At 44.6% G+C, this 20,705-nt stretch overlaps 1 protein-coding gene across 1 annotated transcript in view; it reads right to left on the bottom strand.

Annotated features, from left to right (window-relative positions):
- LOC144728500 (cell adhesion molecule DSCAM-like) overlaps nt 1–20,705 on the bottom strand; it is a 197,878-nt gene that overhangs the window by 14,312 nt on the left and 162,861 nt on the right. The window contains 8 exon segments of the mRNA XM_078607988.1: nt 136–354; nt 889–948; nt 2,723–2,841; nt 4,367–4,397; nt 9,535–9,714; nt 12,113–12,598; nt 13,950–14,138; nt 16,831–16,929. Coding sequence (XP_078464114.1) covers nt 136–354; nt 889–948; nt 2,723–2,841; nt 4,367–4,397; nt 9,535–9,714; nt 12,113–12,598; nt 13,950–14,138; nt 16,831–16,929 — 1,383 coding nt within the window.

The raw sequence follows: 20,705 nt of genomic DNA on the forward strand, positions 1-20,705 counted from the left end.
TCAAATAATCGTCACTGGGTGTTGGCCGTGAGCGGTAATCGAACTCGGGTGTTTGAGTTCATAGCCCAGCACACTAACCGCGACACTACCGCTCCCCGCACACACATACACACGAACAAACACACACACACGTACTTGTGCCCGGTCGTGTGTTGGAGGTATCGATGAGCGTGTCGACGGGTCCTGCAGCTGGAGCTGGGTGAGGGTGAGGATGGGGGTGAGGGTGGGGGTGCGGGTGAGGATGGGGGTGAGGATGGGGGTGGGGCAAGGTGTGCCCCCCGCTGTACGTCCGTGACTTCCCAGCCTGACTGTAATCGGAGTCCGTGAGGAGAATGGTGGACTTGTCGTCCCCCTCTGTGGCACAGCACACACACGGGGGGACCTTGCGTCGACAACGGCGGGACCACAGCGGTGGTTGTCATCGCTAAGTTCACCCTCGGTGGCTAGCGATAGGGAGGCAATACATTCCCATGCAGAACCAAACGCAGGCCCCCTGTAAATAATGGACATTCAGACAGCAGCTATTCCCCGAGTAATGAGATCTATTGTAAATATTCAATAAATGGCTAAATTATCAATACTCTAGTGCCCCACGGAGATACGGTCGACCACACAGCACAATTACCTCACTAGACAGGAGGTCCAAGGAGTCTTAAAATAAAAACCCCATTAGATTATTGCATCGTTCACACAATTTCGTTGCTGGTACTATGTTGTTACAATGTTGTTGCAATGTTGCTACTATGTTGTAACTATGTTGCAACAGCACTTCTGTTTCTTATTTTTCCCTCGCACTGCTCAACTTTAAAATCCCCCCCCTGATACCATTGTCTATTCTCCCAATCTCTTACAGGCCTGCTCAATTTTATGAAACGTGTTAACTCTTACCTATTACATCTTTGATAGTGCTGTTTGTTGCTGGCCGATTGATGTTTTGGGCCTCTGGGCCTGTGATCGGCGACAGTGATTGAAAATGAGAAATAAATCAATGCCAACATTACGTACTTTTTTTTAGCGGAAAAAAATGTAAACATTTTCATGCCATTCTCCTGTTGCATAAACGCCTCTCTTTTGTTTCACCGACAAAATTTTGACACATTTACACGACTAGGTTAAAACAGAGTAAATAATGTAAAAGTAAAAGACTTTTTTGAAATGAATGAAAATATGATTGCCTCGATCGCACACAGGATTTCCTTCAGCCCCATCCTTCTGGATTTGTAAAAAAGAAAAACCCCCATTAAACTGTGATATACACAAACTGTGTGCGGTCTTCATCATGTTAATTCGGGCACTTTGGGAAATGTTCTTTTGGCTTTCTAATACGGGTTTTTTTTTTGGGGACCAAAATTGCAATGATTAAATCTTATACCCCCAAGGCAGCGTGTTAGTTGGCACAAGTCAGTGCAATTGCTTGGTGTTAAATTAGGGTAGTTGGCATCAGGAATAAAAAAACAACACATATGCCAAGAAGACACACCTGGGGGCAGGACATGCATTAAATAAACAATGTTGCACGAAAATGTCAAAATGCCAAGCCCATTGGCCAGGTGGGAACAGGACTGATACGTGATCAAGGTTACAACGTGGGCTGATGAACAGTTGGTACAAGCCCAGATCATTAAAGTAATTGAGCACCAACTGTTCCACATCATTACAAGAATGTTAATTTGAATAAAGACCACAGTTGTTTGGACCACCTGCTCAGCTGTTAAGTATAACCAAGTGGGTTCTGTGCAAATGTCCGTTCTTTAGAAAGTTGTGATTATGTTGAAATACTAAGTTAGTATTCAAGAAGATGAGGTAGCATGTTGACCCATAAATTATCTAGTTCTTGGCTTTATACAAGAGTATAGCATCCCCCAAGAAAAAAAAATCACGACAAATATTTACAAAGTTATTACTGTCAAATTAGTAGGTTATAATGAACACCCAAAAATGATACATAAATAAAACTGATTATGAAAAAAGTCACTACATGTTTCACAATTGCATGAACATATTACCGTAATAAAAAAAAAACACATTCTCATTTGATTATCCACTTCTTGCCAATAACATGACATTAAGCATATAATCACCAACTCACAAATGATGGTCATCACTGTTTAGTAAATCACTTGGCAACACAAATATTCAAAATAGGAAAATAAGGCAAACATTAATTTTTCCACAATGTTAAATAATGTAAACATTTTGTTGTGAGCTTTTCCCCTTATTCTGAAATATGCTAACAAATATCCTGTAAATAGTTACCTCAAGTGAAAACCACTTGCTACAATATTTACATAAATCTAACAACATTCTATAAGCAAATAGGAATAAATTTCCACATAACTGTGAATGTAAGTCCTTCACATGTATAGATGTGAAGCTATGAATAGCTTCCACAGATGCGGCAACATCTACCATTTACAACTCTTAAATCTGTCATCTCTACCTTGCCCTAATTGACCTGAGATATTTCCACAAGTGTGCAGCACTTCAATCATCTATTAGAAAACATTGCAAATTAAGGTCGGATCGGATGCCTGACATTTACAACGCGGTTGGGTCCGCGTGTGGCGAAAACTAACGGGCAGCGTGGGGACCCAGAGCTGTGCGCGATGGCAACAGATGACGCACTCGCTGGGTCGACCAAGTCCCTTGAAAAAAAAACCACGCCGTTGTCGTCTGCCTGCGCTGGCATTTGCTGCGCCCTGTGTTTCGGCTTGCCACTGACCGAGCTGCTCCGTGCTGTCCTTGTTCTCAATCAGAAGCTGCCCCCGGGGGACGTCGATGTGGATTCGTGGAGTCTGCTGCTCCCTTTTCACCGGCGTGTCCACGGGGCGCGAGTTTTTGCTGCAAACGAGAGGCGCGCGCCAATTCAGTTGTGCAAAGATGGATTTTTCTCGCCAGGAGCAGGTAAGAGCATTGCAGCGGGAAGGAAGGATGAAATCAACAATACAAAAGCACAAGAGTGTAAACAGAGTAATGCATCTTTACTCCTTATCTGAACAGTCAGGTGTATTTATTTTTTACACGAGACTGTTACACTGAATATCACTTTTTTTTATGAGGGTCCTACTTTTGAGATGTATTCTTTGAGAGAGGCCAAGAAAAATGTTTTTTGGTGGTGCTGAATATCTATATTTTCACTAAATTAATTGCTTTTTGGATACATTTAATGTACACATGTTTTAGAAAATTCATGCCCAGAATGCAAGGGAGCAAAAGGTTGCCACGAGCACAGTCGGCAGTTGACTGACATGGCCGAGGGCACGGGTTCACCGGCGGCTTCAGTCCACACTCTTCTCTGCTAGTGGTGACCTCGTGCTCTCCTGTTTTTGGATATCAATCATCTAACACAAATGTAATTGCATGGGTTCACGGACCGTCTCAGCCCACCACGTGCTCGGCTAGTGGATACCTTGTGTTCTCTCGCCGGGTCCAGCTTTGAGAGGTTTTACCTCTGTAAGCTGGGTTTAAATGTAAGCCGGCGAATGTTCTAGGGCGCTAAGCCCTGTCAGCTCTAGCAGCCTGCCGCCTATGGATGTGTTGGTCATTTCTGATTGGGAGAAACACTCGCATAGATTGGCAACCTACTTACAGTGCTGCAACGTTCAGGCATTTCACTGTCCTCCAGGTTGGTGTCTTAGTAACAAATTGACTCAGTACACTTTGGTTACAAGAATGCACACTTTTTTTTGAGCCATTCTCGAAATCACTTTCAGGTGATATTGTATATTGTACAACGGCAGAGTGTGTTTTTCTCCCCGCAAAGCAATGTGCTGTAGCAACTAAGATTTTTTTTATGGAGAGAGAAAAAAACATTGAATGCTGCAAAAAAAACTTAATATAAATTGCTAATCTGTTTTATGGAGTAGTCATTACATTATTTTTTGAACTGCTTGCCAGATTTCCCGATAACCTGCGCGGCGCGTGCATTTAATAGAAATGAAGTCATGCTGGAAAATCAGTTTACCCAAATCTCCTGGAGTGACATTCAGAGCAAGAATAAAAAAGGGACGTACGTGTGAAATGAGGAAGGAATTACGTTTTGAACGTGGCAATAACTTAATTGGTGTTTTCATAACAATTCTTTTTTTTTTATGATTGCGCACCAAATGTGTTATCTGCCACACACAAAAAAAAACAAAGCTTCTGGGGTGAATGCCCGGGGAAAATCAAAAAGCAGTTCCTAGTCTATTGAGAGAAATTGTGGAAATGAGGACGACATGCAGACCCCGTTGTCTTTCTTTCTGTCGAAGGGATAAGTTACATCAAAGCAACACTAATCACCATCAAGAGAACAAGGAAAGCATCCTCAGTGGATCTGGTTACAGAAGACTTCGTGATCAAACGGGAAATATTCCTGAGCAGTTACCTTATCAGCATCTCCGCAAGACTTTTCGCATCTGTTAAAGCATAAAATAAAGCAGAGCAAAGTTAAAGTGACATTTAATTATAAAAAAGAACAACAACAAGGAAAGCGATTCCAAAAAACATGTAGCTCGTAATTAAATCGAGTATTGAATTTGTTACGAAGCCGCCATGTCAGTGTAAAGTATTATTGTGCATTGGAAATTACTCTTTCGTGCATTTGCATTGGGAAGTGGCTGCACCGAACCGAATCAATGTATGAGGAAGCTACAAATAAGAAATATTTAAAAAATACTTTTTTTTAAAACACGCTTTAATGAAATGTACTGTCCGAGCTGCCCTTCCCCCTGCCCCCTTCCCCCATCGCCCCTCCCCTCCTTCCACATCCCCCGCCTCTGGGCGTGGCTCCCCGCGGCTTGCCGTGACGTAAGGGACCACGTGGTGATTTACATGCAACGTCAGTTGAGCGTGGACAATTAAAAGCCGTAAAAAAGATTGTTTAAAAATATTTACTTTTAATTTTCAATTATAGAATATAGTATTGTCATCAGTATGACATACCTATATGAAGTTTGCAGTCGATAGCACATTGGGAAGTGTGTAAAAATTGAGTTACAAGATTTCTTTTTTGAGGATACAACAGCGTATTATAAAAACACGAGGACTCCTGAGACAAAAACACGTGAAAATAATTCTCATTCGCCGACAGCATGACGCCACCTGGGAATCACTTTCGAAGTATATGCGTGCAACGAAGGCATGATGGTGCCCTGCAGAGTTCATATGGAAACACGTAAAAGATAAATAGCAATAGTTGGAAATGTACCCTTTGTACTCATGCATATCGCTATAATTGTTGTGTATACACAGTTCTGTATTTCCTGGAAGTCGTTCAAATTCAGTGGTTCTTAGAAGGCATTTCAAATCATGACGGGCAAGGGCCTTTAGTTTGTTAGTTTGCGCCCTGCTTTTAAAAACTCCGTCCCAAATCAAGTCAACAAATGCACATACGGTCACATCTTTTAAGTCAAAATAAAAACCATATTTGTTCATCCTTGAGCTGGCTTGATTGCCTAATCTTTATTATCGTCTGGGTTTTGTTGTTGTAAAGACTGCATAAAGAGCACTATATAATAGTACAATTTATTGTAGTGTTTTCCATGAATACTCATATATATAGTGTCCTGTGCTGCCTATCAAGGCCATCATCTACAGGGCCAATTAAGGCCACAATCATCGCTGGCAATTGCCACTGGCAATGTTTGCCGTGGCATTTCCAATTGTAAAAATCTTGTTGCCCAAAAAAGTGAAAAAAAATCTGATTGCAGTTCCCCTTTGTGGGCAACTGGTTTGGTGACTTCCATTCAGATTGCAGAGAGAATTATTTTCATCAAAAACATGGCAGCTTCGTGACAATGGCTGAGCGGGATCTGGATGTGATGCTGTGTGTGTGATGTGGTGAGTTTGTACTGGGTTGGAACCTCCTGGTTACACCAGCCCACAGGGGATTATTGTGTCCATCCGTCGTGCAGGGAGGGGCTGGGTGGGGAGGAGCTGGGTGGGGAGGGGAGGGGCTGGGTGGGGAGGGTGGGGCTGGGTGGAGAGGGGAGGGTGGGGTGGGGCTGGGTGGGGAGGGGCTGGGTGGGGAGGGTGGGGAGGGGCTGGGTGGGGAGGGTGGGGCTGGGTGGGGGGTGGGAGGGGTGGGGCTGGGTGGGGAGGGGCTGGTCACCCCGTGGTGCCCTTATAAAACTCAACTTTAACCTACTCACGCCGGCTTGTGCCCGCCCTCACAGTCGGCCATATTTGCGGAATACACCACGCCGCCGTTGACCCTGGCCATTGACCGAGCAACCCAACGTTCCTACCAGCTCCCTTCGCAGGAATGTGTTTAAGCAGACACCCAGCTACATGGGTTGCCCGCCAAGTTGCCACAGTTGCACGTGGTTAACTTGTTGCTGATGACGGTTGCTGGCAACCGTTGCACTAACACGTCCCTCAAGATATTGTGGGACTTACATTGCCTACCAATCCGGGTGATTCAATATATCGCTGCGAATCAGGGTGATGATGTAATTATCTTCTTAGGTTTTTTCGGTAAAGTCACGTAGAAAGTAAAATAAAATAAAAACAAAAATCACGACGTTTCGGAGGCAACACAAGTCTCCGTCATCAGGTGGGACCGTCACAGCCAGATTAGCTGTATCAAGTGAGGCAATGATTCAAGATGTAATCCCTTAAAAGCGAGTTGAGGGGGGAGGGAGAGGGAGGGGGGAGCTCATCAGACTATGGTAGCCAATGAAAGGAACGTATCGGGAGGGAGGGGGGGCGAGGCCAAAAGGGTGGGCGATGGACGTGGAAGCGCTTGTGCGCAAGCGGCCAATTACTGCACACGCCAACACAATGGAGCGATTGTGCGCAAGCGGCCAGCCACTGCACCCGCCAACACAATGGGCAGAGAGGAGGAGGGGAGGTCTAATACACATGATAGACAAAAGAACGAAAATGATGATGGGTACAAACTTAGGGGGAGCTCATCAGACTATGGTAGCCAATGAATGGAACGTATCGGGAGGGAGGGGGGGGGGGGGGGCGGGGGGGGGCGAGGCCAAAGGGTGGGCGACGGACGTGGAAGCGCTTGTGCGCAAGCGGCCAATTACTGCACACGCCAACACAATGGAGAGAGAGGGGGAGGGGGGTCTGATACACATGATAGACAAAAGAACGAAAATGCCCATGTTTATACCAATGCTGGCTGAACAATGAAGAGAGTACTGTTAAAATAACTGGGGATGTTAACACTCGGTAAAGTACAGTAAAATAGTGCCTGTCAGATAAGATGGTCCAAAATTTTTTACCGAGTGTTAACATCCCCAGTTATTTTAACAGTACTCTCTTCATTGTTCAGCCAGCATTGGTATAAACATGGGCATTTTCGTTCTTTTGTCTATCATGTGTATCAGACCCCCCTCCCCCTCTCTCTCCATTGTGTTGGCGTGTGCAGTAATTGGCCGCTTGCGCACAAGCGCTTCCACGTCCGTCGCCCACCCCTTTGGCCTCGCCCCCCCCGGCCCCCCCCCTCCCTCCCGATACGTTCCATTCATTGGCTACCATAGTCTGATGAGCTCCCCCTAAGTTTGTACCCATCATCATTTTCGTTCTTTTGTCTATCATGTGTATTAGACCTCCCCTCCTCCTCTCTGCCCATTGTGTTGGCGGGTGCAGTGGCTGGCCGCTTGCGCACAATCGCTCCATTGTGTTGGCGTGTGCAGTAATTGGCCGCTTGCGCACAAGCGCTTCCACGTCCATCGCCCACCCTTTTGGCCTCGCCCCCCCTCCCTCCCGATACGTTCCTTTCATTGGCTACCATAGTCTGATGAGCTCCCCCCACCCTCTCCCTCCCCCCTCAACTCGCTTTTAAGGGATTACATCTTGAATCATTGCCTCACTTGATACAGCTAATCTGGCTGTGACGGTCCCACCTGATGACGGAGACTTGTGTTGCCTCCGAAACGTCGTGATTTTTGTTTTTATTTTATTTTACTTTCTACGTGACTTTACCGAAAAAACCTAAGAAGATGATTCCTTGCAGTCACGAAAGCTTCAAATCTAGAATTGATGATGTAATTTTAGAATGAATTAGAGCTTTTGTTTGTTGTTTGAACCCAATGCAGGGGACTTAAACCCAATGCTAAAAACGTTGATTCTTACACGCGAAATTCTATTCCATGTATTGGAAGATGAATTAATATTAATTGATGAGTCGATGCATCATTATATCCAGCTTGCACATGCTCATTAGAATTGCAAACATATTTTCAGACGGTGTGTATAGTTATCTCACTCTTTCCATGTCACTGCAAGGTTATTCTTTATTGTCATCGTGTTTTGTTATTTTCGGTTATGCAAAGTATTTGTTTGGAACGTATAAAAAAAAAATCATCCTTTGGACACAATTGGAAACAATAAACGTTGGTGCACGCACAACCAGAGCCTCCATTCTAGCAGTGATCAAGATTGTCGTGAATATGTAATCAAATCCACGGCAGCGTCTGATTTGCATGGCTTATATTAATTCCGAGCACGTTACTTCTTATGGAATTACTGGGCAAATTCCACCTGTCAGATGCACATTCCAATTACAGGTTCTATTCTCAATCAAACAAAAAAAGTCTATAATAGCGTGGCCAGTGAGTAACTGGCGTGCGTTCATGCATCGTTCTTGCATCCATAAATTGCTGCCATCAAACTGCCTTTGATTCAGTAATAAGCAAAAAGGGTTCTAACTGCTTTCTAGTTCCCTTCCCAGTGAAGCACTTGTGCTGCTGGCATCATTGTGTAATGTGTGTGTACACAGGGGGCTGCCTCGATGGAATGGTTAGTACACTGCACTGTTCTAGAAGTCGCCGATTTCATATCATCTTCCCCGTACAAGGCAGTTGAAACAATGGGGCAGGTTTCCGAGATGCACAAAACAATTACGACTGAGCAAATGAAGGTTGTGTTAAATAAATACGCAAAGGAAATTTGGAAGATATGGCAGCTTGCTATATCGATAAATGTCAGGGGGTGATGAGGAAAACAGTTCAGTGGTATAGTGTAACTCATCTGCTGAAGATTTTATATTAGTGCCACAATGGCAACTCATGGCTCCAGCATAAGAAAACAAGAACATGCGAAATCACATTTTCCAGCAGCTGGTAATACATGGAATACATGTGGGGGCAATGCTTGATAATAATAAGAAAAAGAATGCATCAGTGTGGGAATCTAAACCAAAAACGATTCTCTTGGAAAGTTCACCATTTTTTCTTTCATGTAGCCATCTAGAACATAGCAGCCATGATCAAGTCAATGCCGTAGCATTGTAATTATATCATTAGTGCACTTCTTACTCACTATGGTGGGATGCTGCCCCAGTGTGGTGCAAGTTTCTTAAAATCCCCCTCCACTTCTCTTCACCAAAAAGTATAAACGTGTACACCACCGTTCGTTGATCGCAAGATCGTAAAGTGTGGGTACTCCCACCCGAGACATCTGGCCAACGTGGAAGATTAGGCCAAATATCCAGTTAGAAGAGTTCACCCTGGCGGTGGTCAGCGAGCCACTGCCACGTGCACACGGTTCCCCGCGGGACCGGCTGATGGCCTTGCGAGAACCAGGGGCGGCGCTTGCCTCGCAGACGCTTGAGCCTCTGCTGCCGCCGGCGGCGTCGGATGTAAACGAGCAGAGCCAGCGTGAGCAAGCCGAGGCCCAGCAGGCAAGACACGATGAGCAGCAGCCGCAGTTCCTGGCTCGGCGACAGGTTCTCGTTGTTCACCGTCACCGTCGCCTTCAGGAGTGGCGGGATGGTGCCTTGGGGTGGAGAAAGAGATGGTGTCATGGCCAGGCGCAGCGGGTCGTGTTATGTTATTTTCTTCTTCTTTCCCAAAGACAACGGTTTTTGTTCAACGGGTAAATGTACAACGCGCACTGACGAGGGCACGATCGCAAACGGATGCAAAAATGTACATGCGGTACAGATTTTGTGTTCGTGTAAACATAGTAAAAAAAAACGCAAATTGTGAGTGTATGGGTGGGTGGTGTTTTTGTTGATAAGGGGAGCAAGTTACATTGTAAACCGTGTAAAGAACATATGAGCAATTTTTTTTTCTAAGTGGCAAACACCATCAACTGCCACCTTTTCGAAGCAAATTCCCTCACTCACAGCTGTCCAGAGTGGCCCCCCGGACTAGCCCACCCCCGGCAGCCGCTACCTTCCCCGCACAGCCTGGCTTGCAACATGCCATGCTGGAGATGACGCATTATAAATCATCACAGCGGAGATGGCCTTCTTCCCAACTCAGTCACCGTTGTAAATTTTAAACCCAGCTATTTCCCCGTGTGTCGTGGGGTGGGTTGAACAAAAAAAATTGCTGCAGCAGATATGACAAATTAAAGTCAATGACAAATCATAGCCAATTTTAGGCAAGCATAATGAGGCAGCCTTTGATTTTTTTGTATTCCATGAGTCATTAGTTATGGCTTTGAATTAAATTTGGTTGCAAATAATTATCCAATCGACTATTGGCCACTGCTATGCAGTCTGCCAAAACAGGACATCTAGTTGTATTAATCACAATGAAGTTGCAAGCACATATGGACACAAAATATTAGTTACTAATATGATGGCAATTGTTGAATCGTTCATTTTAAAATCTCATTTTTCTAAGATCACAATGAAAAGTTAAATCCTTGTGGTGCCACTCATCTATACATTGCAAAAATTATCTGAGAGAGTAAACTTGACAATGACCACAAAATCATAAAGATGATCAGCATGGGGGTAGAGCAGTGGACCAAGTGATTCACATACCAAGCTATGAACTAGGTGACCTGAGTTTGATCGCTAACCGTACTCCTGCCCAGTTTACCAACCAATCCTGACCAATACAGTGATTTACATTTGCTGAATTGCTGCACGTTATTATTTTATTTGTAATATATTTCATTATTTTGGTTACCTAAATCACTCTTGCGAAGAAAAATGATTCTGGTCTCTGGTTAAACAAAATCAACTTTGGTCAAGGGCACCATCATTCAGCAGCGGAATGACGAAAGGGCAGAAAATTATTGATGCAATTTATTTTTTATTAAAGGTAAGTAAAAGAAGTCAAAATATATTAAAGTGTAGCAAAATAATAATAACACTACTCATGAAACAATTATAATGATGCTGAATATGTATTACATTATTAAGGAAACAGAAAAGGTACATCAAAGAAAAAAATGTCAAGATCTGTTCATACTCAGTAATAATCATTGAGTTGTATTCGCCAGAGAATATTTGAATTGGAAAAAACAAAATTATCGACACAAGTTTTGTATTCATTAATTTAAAGAATTCATATATTTCTATAACACGAGAATGACAACATATTTAATCATGGTAATTTCACGAAAAATTAGATGATTAGATGATGTGTACCATCTTTTCCAGTGTAGTGCATCATTATAATTGCCCTGTCTGCTGTAAACCAAATAGCATTTATTAAAAACAATTTTACTCATTACAGTATCTGAAATGTACTTATATAAAAAAAAATCCAACTAAAAATACAGTAGAAGCATTTTTGGCTCATTTTATTATTTAGTTGTTTTCTTCAGAAAGTAAACAGAATTTGTCTTAATTCATGACCTTGTCCAATAAAAACATTACTAATTAAATGTGCTGTGCCATTAATTTGTGCAGCAATAAATGTTCTAGCGACATTGCTTGTGAGTGGAGGTTAATGCCAAGCAAGAACAGCATTGCCAGTTTTTTTTTTATCTCTAGGTCATGTCCTCCGGTGCAATGACAAACAAGTTTTCCAAATATGGATAAATTACCAGATTTGTCCTTCCTGTATCCTAACTGGCCAGATGGCGCAATGGTAGAACGAGCGGCTGGCAATTGAAAGGGGTTGACTCAGCCCATCATTCCTTTACGGTCGATAACATGAGAACCACTCTGTCGAGAAGTCAACAGTGGTTGTCCTATGTGTAGAACCTGTATGTATGTTGAACTTAGATGCAAGAACTGATGAGCAATACATCGAGCTGTAAAGCGGCAAGACCGCGCGCTGTGCATGTGGACAATCGTGTACCGTGCTGGGCTTCATAAGTACTACTCACTAACCGCACTTGCCCCAACGGTCCGCGAAGGCTATCCGGGGGGGGGGGGGGTCTTTGTCTTCGTGGACAACTGCAACGGCGGTGGATTCCCACAACTTACTCCCGTCGTAGTTGAGCGTCGCAAAGTCGGCGCTGTGCTCGGCGCAACCGGCGGCGTTGCACGCGCGCATGCGCAGCCGATACCACGTGGCCTCCAGCAGGCCGGCCAGCATGATGGGGGCGGCCGCGTCCGACGTCTCCAGCACCGGGCTCCAGGTCGCGCTGGACGCCCCGGCGCCCCCGGCCACGGCCGCGCCGGGGCCCCCGGCGGGCGGTACGGCGGCCCCCACGGCCGTTCCCGGGGCGCCCGGGTTCGCGCCCCCGGCGCCGGCAATACCGCCGCCGCTTCCGCCGCCGCCTCCGCCGCCGCCACCGCCACCTCCGCCGCCTGGACCGGCTGGAGCGTTGACGCCGGCGCCGCTGGGCTGGTACTCGAGGGCCAGGGATGATATGGGGCAGCCGCCGTCATCCCAGCCGCGCAAGTTCACGCGCACCACGCTCACGTTCATGGGCAGCACCAACTCGGCGTCCTTGACGAAGTGCGGTTCTGAGAGAGGGAAGAGAGAGGAGAGGGAGGTGGCGAGGGGCGACAAAAAAAGGGGTGGGATTTTGACACGCCGGGTTGACCCCCGGAGCAACGCGGCGTGTAGAGCTTTGCTCGACGATGAAATCAAAGAAGCAAACTATTCGGATGAATTCGGGTGATTAGCTTATGTGGGCGTCGAGTTTGCCGGTACGAAGTTAACCTGACAACACGCGAGGGTTTTCTGTTCCGCTTGTTAAAAAAACAAAAAAATCATCGTTCTCAATTTGGAGTTGCGGGGGAAATGTTAAGTAATTAAGTGTGTGGGTGTACGTCGTGGCTGCGTGTACAGTTAACCTTAAAATATACAAGCTACATTCTCTCGCTAATGAACACTCGCAGAGAAGAGACTTCCTGCAATGCTTAGTTATAATTATGGTATGTAAATAAGGCATCCACATGTGCTTCTTCAGCAACGATGTGAATGAGGTTGCGTGCAATTTAGTTGCCTGACCGAAGCTCACATTTTTTAGGCAATTCTAATTAATTTTATTTTTATTAATTGAATATCAATGTAACTGAAAGCAATAATCATCGTCGTGAAAGGAAAATGTGAATTAGTTTCGGCTTATATATATTCTACTTTGTTCTACATCTTGAGATGTACCTGCAATCGGACGCTATGTACATAAATATTTAATTGTGTTGATTTGTGTACACAATTTAGATACATTCCAGCTTTTATGATTAAAAACACCAATACTGACTGCCATGCAATACGCATTAATCTACAGCTTAGCACGTGGGAAAGTTTACATCCAAGTATTTAGGCAATAAAAGGTTGCGGATCTCAGAAGAAGTTCTGCATTGTCTCCTTCCATGGGCCATTCTCAATCACGTGGGGTTGCCACTGCTCTGCGAGAGCTCCAAATGAATGGACAGTTGACCTTATGACATGACACCTATTGGACAAAGGAATAGATTTTTTTAAATGTCAAAAGAACAATAAAAACTGGAAAAACTCAAACAATCTATTCACATGGCTGAGTTCAAACTAGATTGCTTTAGTCTAAGAGGCACCGATATAGACTGAGAGGCCTATAGCATGTTGGTCATCCAGCTACAGACAAGCTGGGCGACTAAGACAAACGACTGAACCGGAGGTGGAAGTTCAACAGGCGACAAAAGATGACGCAGAAGCAGATAGACGAGATATCTGGAGAACGGATGACTCGGAGCGCACCTCGTTTTGCGTGTCCCCTCCGGCCGACACGGCTTCGCGATCGATCGAGAGCCCTTCCGAGCGTTGAAAAAACAGCGCTCCCAAAAGTTTTGGACGCGCGTTCGCTCGCTCGCTCGCACCAACCCCCGCTACCTCTGCCGTGCGTCTTGGCCTCGATGATCTCGCTGATGCGGCCAGTGCCCACGACGTTGCGCGCGGCCAACGTGAACTTGTACCACGTGCCGCATCGCAGCCGCTCCAGGGCGTAGCGCTTCTGGTGCGGGGAGATGACCATCTCCTCCCACTGCTCGCTGCGGTCAACCGAGTACTGCAACAGGTAGCCTGGCGGACAGAAACGTTGGGGGGGGGGGGGGTGCGCAGAGGCAAACCGCCGCGTGCCATCGCATTAGAGGCGCCGTGACGTTGGACGATGAGAAAGTAGCGAGGTGGGGGGGTGCGAATATATGTTGGTGTTGAGCGATGGACTGTGTATTGTGTTACTGTAGTCAGCACTCTTTGCTTGTCTAAGCTGGTTTTTTATATTTTATATCAGTGCGCACTACCTGCTATTACACATGGTTCAGAAATATGGTCGTGAATAGGATAAAAAAAACATGTAAAAATAATTAGAACAAAAAGTGAAAAAAGCGGGCAAAAAAAGCATGGGGTAAGATCCATGCTTCGAATTACATTGGAAGACAGAAATCGAAACGCGGGTATTTACAGAAAGTGTGCAGGTAAAAAAGTGTCATTCAACCAAACTGTAAAGAACATTAAGCAGCCCTTGGCCAGGACATATCCTGGCCAGAAGTGATGGTGGACGGTGGTCAAGAATAAAGATGGAACGGCAACCAAGACATGAAACGTGTCGGAGAGCAACGTCCACCGAAGGGATGGAGCGATGAGGCGAGCTCGCGTGCAAGGCGCTCGGTAGATTATTACATCCCAGGATGGCGAGAGGTGGTAAAAGCTATCATCTAGCAGTGGATCGACCATGGCTGATGATGATGACGACGACACCTTTTTACATGACCCGGTGAGCACTGTACGCATGTCCATAGATGTATAGGTGAATAGTAAAAGGCAGACGGCTGAATCACCAAGGAAATACATTTAAAATTATTATTTTTGAAGCTATTGGAAATGTTATTTACTCATCATTTGGAGGAAGCACAACTGTTACAGTAATGAAGATATGATATTTTTTATACAACCAACACCTACTGTACGCTAGCACTGCAACACATATGCAACGTTCATGGACTGGAACATGAAAGCGCCATATAAGTGGCATCGAAAATATATTTTAGCCATTTTACTTTTGTCACAATCGCATCTTTCCATCAGTTCCATCAGGGGACATCTTTTCAACAGTTGCGATAGTGAATCTCCAAAGTATCCCCAAGTCAAGCGTAAAGACTCGGAAGCTGTGAAGCAAGGAAGCCTAGCGCTTTAGTAGACAGCACGGACGAGATGGATGCTGGAGGACTTAATGGGCTCAGGACAGTTATCGAGGTTTAGAGGAGAGAGTGCATGGACGGGAAGACGTTGGTATTAAGTAGCGAAGCGAATGTAATACAATGAGAACTGTCGGGGCGGGGATGGCATGGTTAAAGCTACCGACACTGAAATCTATTACACTGAATTTCATTGCATTGTATATAATATAGCAATATCAGAAGAATATTTACCAGAACCTTTATTTAGCACGGGTGGGGTCAGCAAGCAAATACGCAATACGCAAACTCTTGAGCTCATGTTCTATTGCCTGATTCTAAGGCTTTGCCTTCAGGCGCTAGACAAAATACTGAAATTTGCAATGTAAAAATTACGAATAGAAATTAAGTGAATATTAATATTAAAAAGTAAAAATTTACATCTTCTCCTATCAGCAACCAAATTATTTTCAAACTTGTGAGGCGACCTCGTCGGGCGCACGCACAAACACCAAACCCGTGGCAATACATAATCACACATTAAAAATAATTCAAATCTTAAGCCTACATGAAATGATTCATATGGTATGGAATTATTGCTATTGTTGTTCCCTGGACTTGCTTGGCTGTCAGGAGCTTGAGTCCTCGAGTGAGTGATGGCGCCCTACTGTGCTCTGGCTGAACTCCCTACACCTCCGTGCTCTTGGCTGTGAGGAGTCTTAATTATCTGTGGTGCCATCGTACATCGTTTATGACGAACATTCTTTTCGGAGGGTTTTAAGACGTTTGTGTGTGGTGGGTTCAAAATGCTGCGTTTTTTTTTAGATTCCATTTGAATGAATGAGGCTATATAAAAGCAAATTATTACGATTGTTACGATTGTGAGATTCATCCCAAATGATTGTCTTAGAATATGCCTTAATGGCCAATCAAATTGACCAAACACCTTGTTGCATATGTTCCCATCAAAAGCCTGAGTGAATCCGTGATTGCATCTTTCCAGGCGACAATGCACGATAACGATGCCACGCAAAGTAAAAGTCATTACTACTCTGCGTAAACACGTGTGGCTCAATTGATCATCGTATCGGCATGTAAAACGCCGTTCAGTTCAGAGCACAAGTTACATCGCGAAAAACAAACCCATTTGCAACATGAAGCGACCGGCCAGTCCTTTTGTATGAGCAGCCACAACTGCACATCTTATATATTTATATACACTCTTACAACACTGAAATCTTTGCTCTTTCATGTGTATTCATGATCTCACCATGCCCACAGCATCACTCATGATCCTGAACGGCTCCTGTGCAGCCCACTCCTGTAACAATCCATCATTTCATTGCCTTTGTTCATCCCTCGACGTCTGTTCGCCCACTTTGCCGGCGAGAACACGCGTGAAGACATGTAAGCTGGCAGCATTAACAAGTACTTATCGGCGTTCAAGTCCACAGCCTGTGGCCATGTTGTTTTTTTCACACACACACATATATTTTAAAAGTAGCTTTTGGAAATGTCAGTCAAGTGGAATTAAACAACAAAAAAGGGATAAGGTGGGGGCACTTCTGTAATGAATGCTGTCTGTTAGGAATACGTACCACGCAAAGGACTTCCTCCATTGTTTCCTGGGATCCAGGATAGAGTGATAGAAGAGGCACTCGTTTTAGAAACACTCAGCCTGGGCTGGTCAGGAGGCACTGTGGGGGTCGCGCACACGCACATATACACACTTAGAACAACAACAAAGAACAACCACTGCCATTTGCCACCAAGTGGTGGTGATGTCGCCATGATGCTTGGGCACTATGAGGGCATTTGAAATGTCAAAGGTGCCGCTGGTAGATGGTCACGGGACAGGCCCAGGGGTCATGGGGTTAACCGGACTGATATGACTGTCAGATGCACTGCCTGTATTTCAGCTGTCAGCTACTCTACTCGTTGATGCGAGCGTCGCTCCAGATACGCGCGTAAACACGAGCACATACACACACACACAAACGTCTCTCGTATAAATTTTGAAACTATTAAGGAACGTGTTGTTAATCCGCATACAAGTTGAAGACCATTTCACACTGAGCGTGTTTTTTTTTTGTTCACACGGGAAAAAAATATTATTCTAAGCATTTATTGGAATAGTCCTGATGCAATATTATAAATCTGAATGCCAAAAACCATTGCTTTACTCTATTTCTTCAGCGCTTGCGGTCACTGTAATATGAACAATGGACCTGACAGAGTGAGACACGCGCATACGTCAATTAAAGGGAAACTTTGCGAAGATTGACCGTTGCCAGGGAATTTGTTCACGACTGCAACACAAGGGCTGAGTAGTCTCATCGTGTGGTCATATTTTTGACGTGTGTGAAAGCGTTCGGGCGTGCATGAGCGAGTGTATGTGTGTTATGGGGAGTGGTGGTGATGCAGCAGTTAGCACACTGCACGATGATTATAGTGACCTCGATTTGATTCATGACCAGGAATTACATCAGTGGCAGGTGGTATCTCCCCTAGGTTGAATCAAGATTCAATGGGCATCTGGCGTGACACGTAAAGGTTAGCAATCGGAGGACAAAAGTGGCCGGGCATGGTGCTGGCTCTTTGCGCCGTGCAGGGCGTAATTTTTATCACTCAATATTTTCTGGAAAGCCACTGGAGTATAAGTTACACCTATTCATGACAATCCTACATTATTGCACCCTATACTTCTATGATCTTATGAACAGTTTTCTAAAAAAAATTACGAGTACAAAATAAAGACGAGATGGATATAGCATGAGTTTTGGACTGTTCTGGCTAAAATTAAGCACTTGTGCTGGACAAGTTTGAAAAGATTTTCACTTCAATCTGAAACTATAAACTATCAGGTGAAGGCAACTAAGCCATCTAGCTGTTTTTCAGAAGCGACTTGGCCGAAAATAATAGCTCAACGCAAGTGGCTTAATCATGTCGAAATTTATAGCAGCCAAATACTCTAAACGCATGTTTCTAAATGTGGAGGGAAAAACCGGAGGACCCAGATAAAAATCCATGCGACAACAGGGAGAACACGCAGACTCCAAATATACAGGTGTCAGCTTTGGGATCGAACCCACGGCCTCCTACATACCAGGTGAGGTAGTAAACATCTCGCCATTCTGGTGCCCACTCATTACACACAAAGTGCTTTCCACAAATGAAACATAATACCTTGCTGATCTCGTCAAGGAACATGAACCATCACGTGCACTCCGGTCATCCTCGCAGTGGCTTTTGGCTAGCCATCGAACAAAGACGGTCGCTGCATCGCGCGCTTTCAGATGCCCTTCTGTAGCCGTCTGGAACGCTCTTTCTTCTGATATTAGGAAGCCAGTGGAGCTATGCACTTTTAAATATATATTGAAAACTCATTTCCTTAGAACTGCTTTTTTGTTTTTAGTTTGTTGTCCTTCCCCCGCACCACCTCCGATTAGCACGGTTGGTTACACACGGTGTGAAAGAAGTTCAACATATTTACATACATACCAGTGTTCACTAACAGCACTGGCTCCCAACAGTCTACATGGCTGTATCGGGATCTGTTTGGCTTGGGGTGTGTTTGGGGAATGGAGGCTCAGGTTCTCACATGAATACGAACACCAGAAACCTGGTGATTTGTATTCTATTCCTAGGCATGCACAAATGCAAGTGTTAATTAGAGTGTAAACATACCCAGACCCTCCCCTAGGTATACTCAGCCTGAAACGAGCGCCTAGTGTAACATTTAATTTTAATTTAAACATCAGTAATGGATGAAAAAGTCTATGGATGGGTTGCAGATAAACCGCCCTTTTGTTACAGTGCCAACCTTGGAAATGCTTGCTCACAGCGCTTAGCCAATGGCCTTGCATGGATAAAATATGGCTCCTGATACTTTTGTGTTTGTATATCTGGTTTAACATCTTTAATGTTTGAAAATTCAACAACATAAAAAAGCGGAAAAAAATATGCACCCAATTAAGCAAGCTGAAATTGATATACAAAGATATTTTTCAAGTTACCCCCTTACAAATGAAATGGTGCAATCATTAAATTGAATCTTGTCTCATATTGGGAAATGTTTTCAACTAATTTGCAAATGCTAATGCGCTCGCGGTGATTTTGCGAAAATGTAAAAGTAAAGTTGCACACGGAAATTTACCAAATGGGTCACGCATGCGAGCGAAATCTAGATTAGAGTGGATGAACTGAAGTGTTCACTAATTATTAATTAATTCGTGTTCAGCATCGTTTTTTCAAAACCCATTTCCAAAAAAAAACGAATCTCTGGGAGGACATTTGTGATACCCGCCAGCTTTTGGTGCGTGCATGAATACGTTGTCGTATGTACTGTCCTGAGACAGCCTCAACCAAACAAAAACACAACAGGCCATCGGCCTTTGTTGTGTGTGTGTGCACGTGTGTACATGCTTGTGGACAGTTTTGTAATGGAGAGCGATAGTGTAGTGGTTAGCGCACTGCACTGCGAACCCGGCAAGCCGAGTTCCATTTCCACTTCACGGCCACCAACACCGGTGACGATTATCTGAACCGGTTCTGGTCCTCCCCTAAGTGAACTCAGCCTGAAATGAGTACCTGGTGCGGTGTGTAAACATTGCCACTCAGGGAGACAAAGGCGGCCGGGCGTAGTGCCGGCCACCCACTCCCTTCGTGTGCCGTGCCGGCCTTTATAGGTGCTCGCTAACAGCACTTGCCCCTACAGTCTGTTAAGGCTATACGGGGGATCTTTGTCTTTGTGGAAAGTTTGGGTCTAAATAAAATGTTTTTTTTTACAAACATTTGCAATAATACCTGTTAAGCAACATGCATATGCAAATTCCCATGATTGACGTTACCTTTTAATGTTATTGCCTAATAGGGTGCAGGAGTGGCAGCACATGTGTTAGCGCACTGTGGCTTTTTACCTGATGACACCGAGGTTCAATTTCCCAGCCATGCATGGATATCGCCACTGGCAACGGATATCTGAACCAGACATGGGCCCCCTGCCTATACCGACCCACGCTGACCGGCGTGGTGAAGTATGGTCAAAACAACCTCATGACTGATCCAACATCGGAAATAAATCCTATCACGCAGCAGTTGAAAAAAGGTTGAAATGTATTATTATTTGGTTGTCATTATTACATAATAAGTATAATTTTTTATTCAATATTGGATTTCTGCACGAGTTATTTTCATATAAAGTAGAACCCCTCTTAACGACCACCCCTGTTAAGGACTTTGCTTAACGTCGGGCCTCCAAAGAGCCCAATGTGTAGTGTATAATGTATAGTAGTGTAATGTATAGTAGTGTAGTGTATAGTATGTGTAGTAGAACCCCTCTTAACGACCACCCCTGTTAACGACTCATCGCTTGATGACGGCCTCCAAAGAGCCCAACGTGTAGTGTATAATGTAGTGTAGTGTATAGTGTAGTGTATACTAGTGTAGTGCCTCTATAGAGCCCAATGTGTAG

This window comes from Lampetra planeri, chromosome 29 (genome assembly GCF_965212315.1).
Source record: "Lampetra planeri chromosome 29, kcLamPlan1.2.h2, whole genome shotgun sequence".
Taxonomy (NCBI): domain Eukaryota; kingdom Metazoa; phylum Chordata; class Hyperoartia; order Petromyzontiformes; family Petromyzontidae; genus Lampetra; species Lampetra planeri.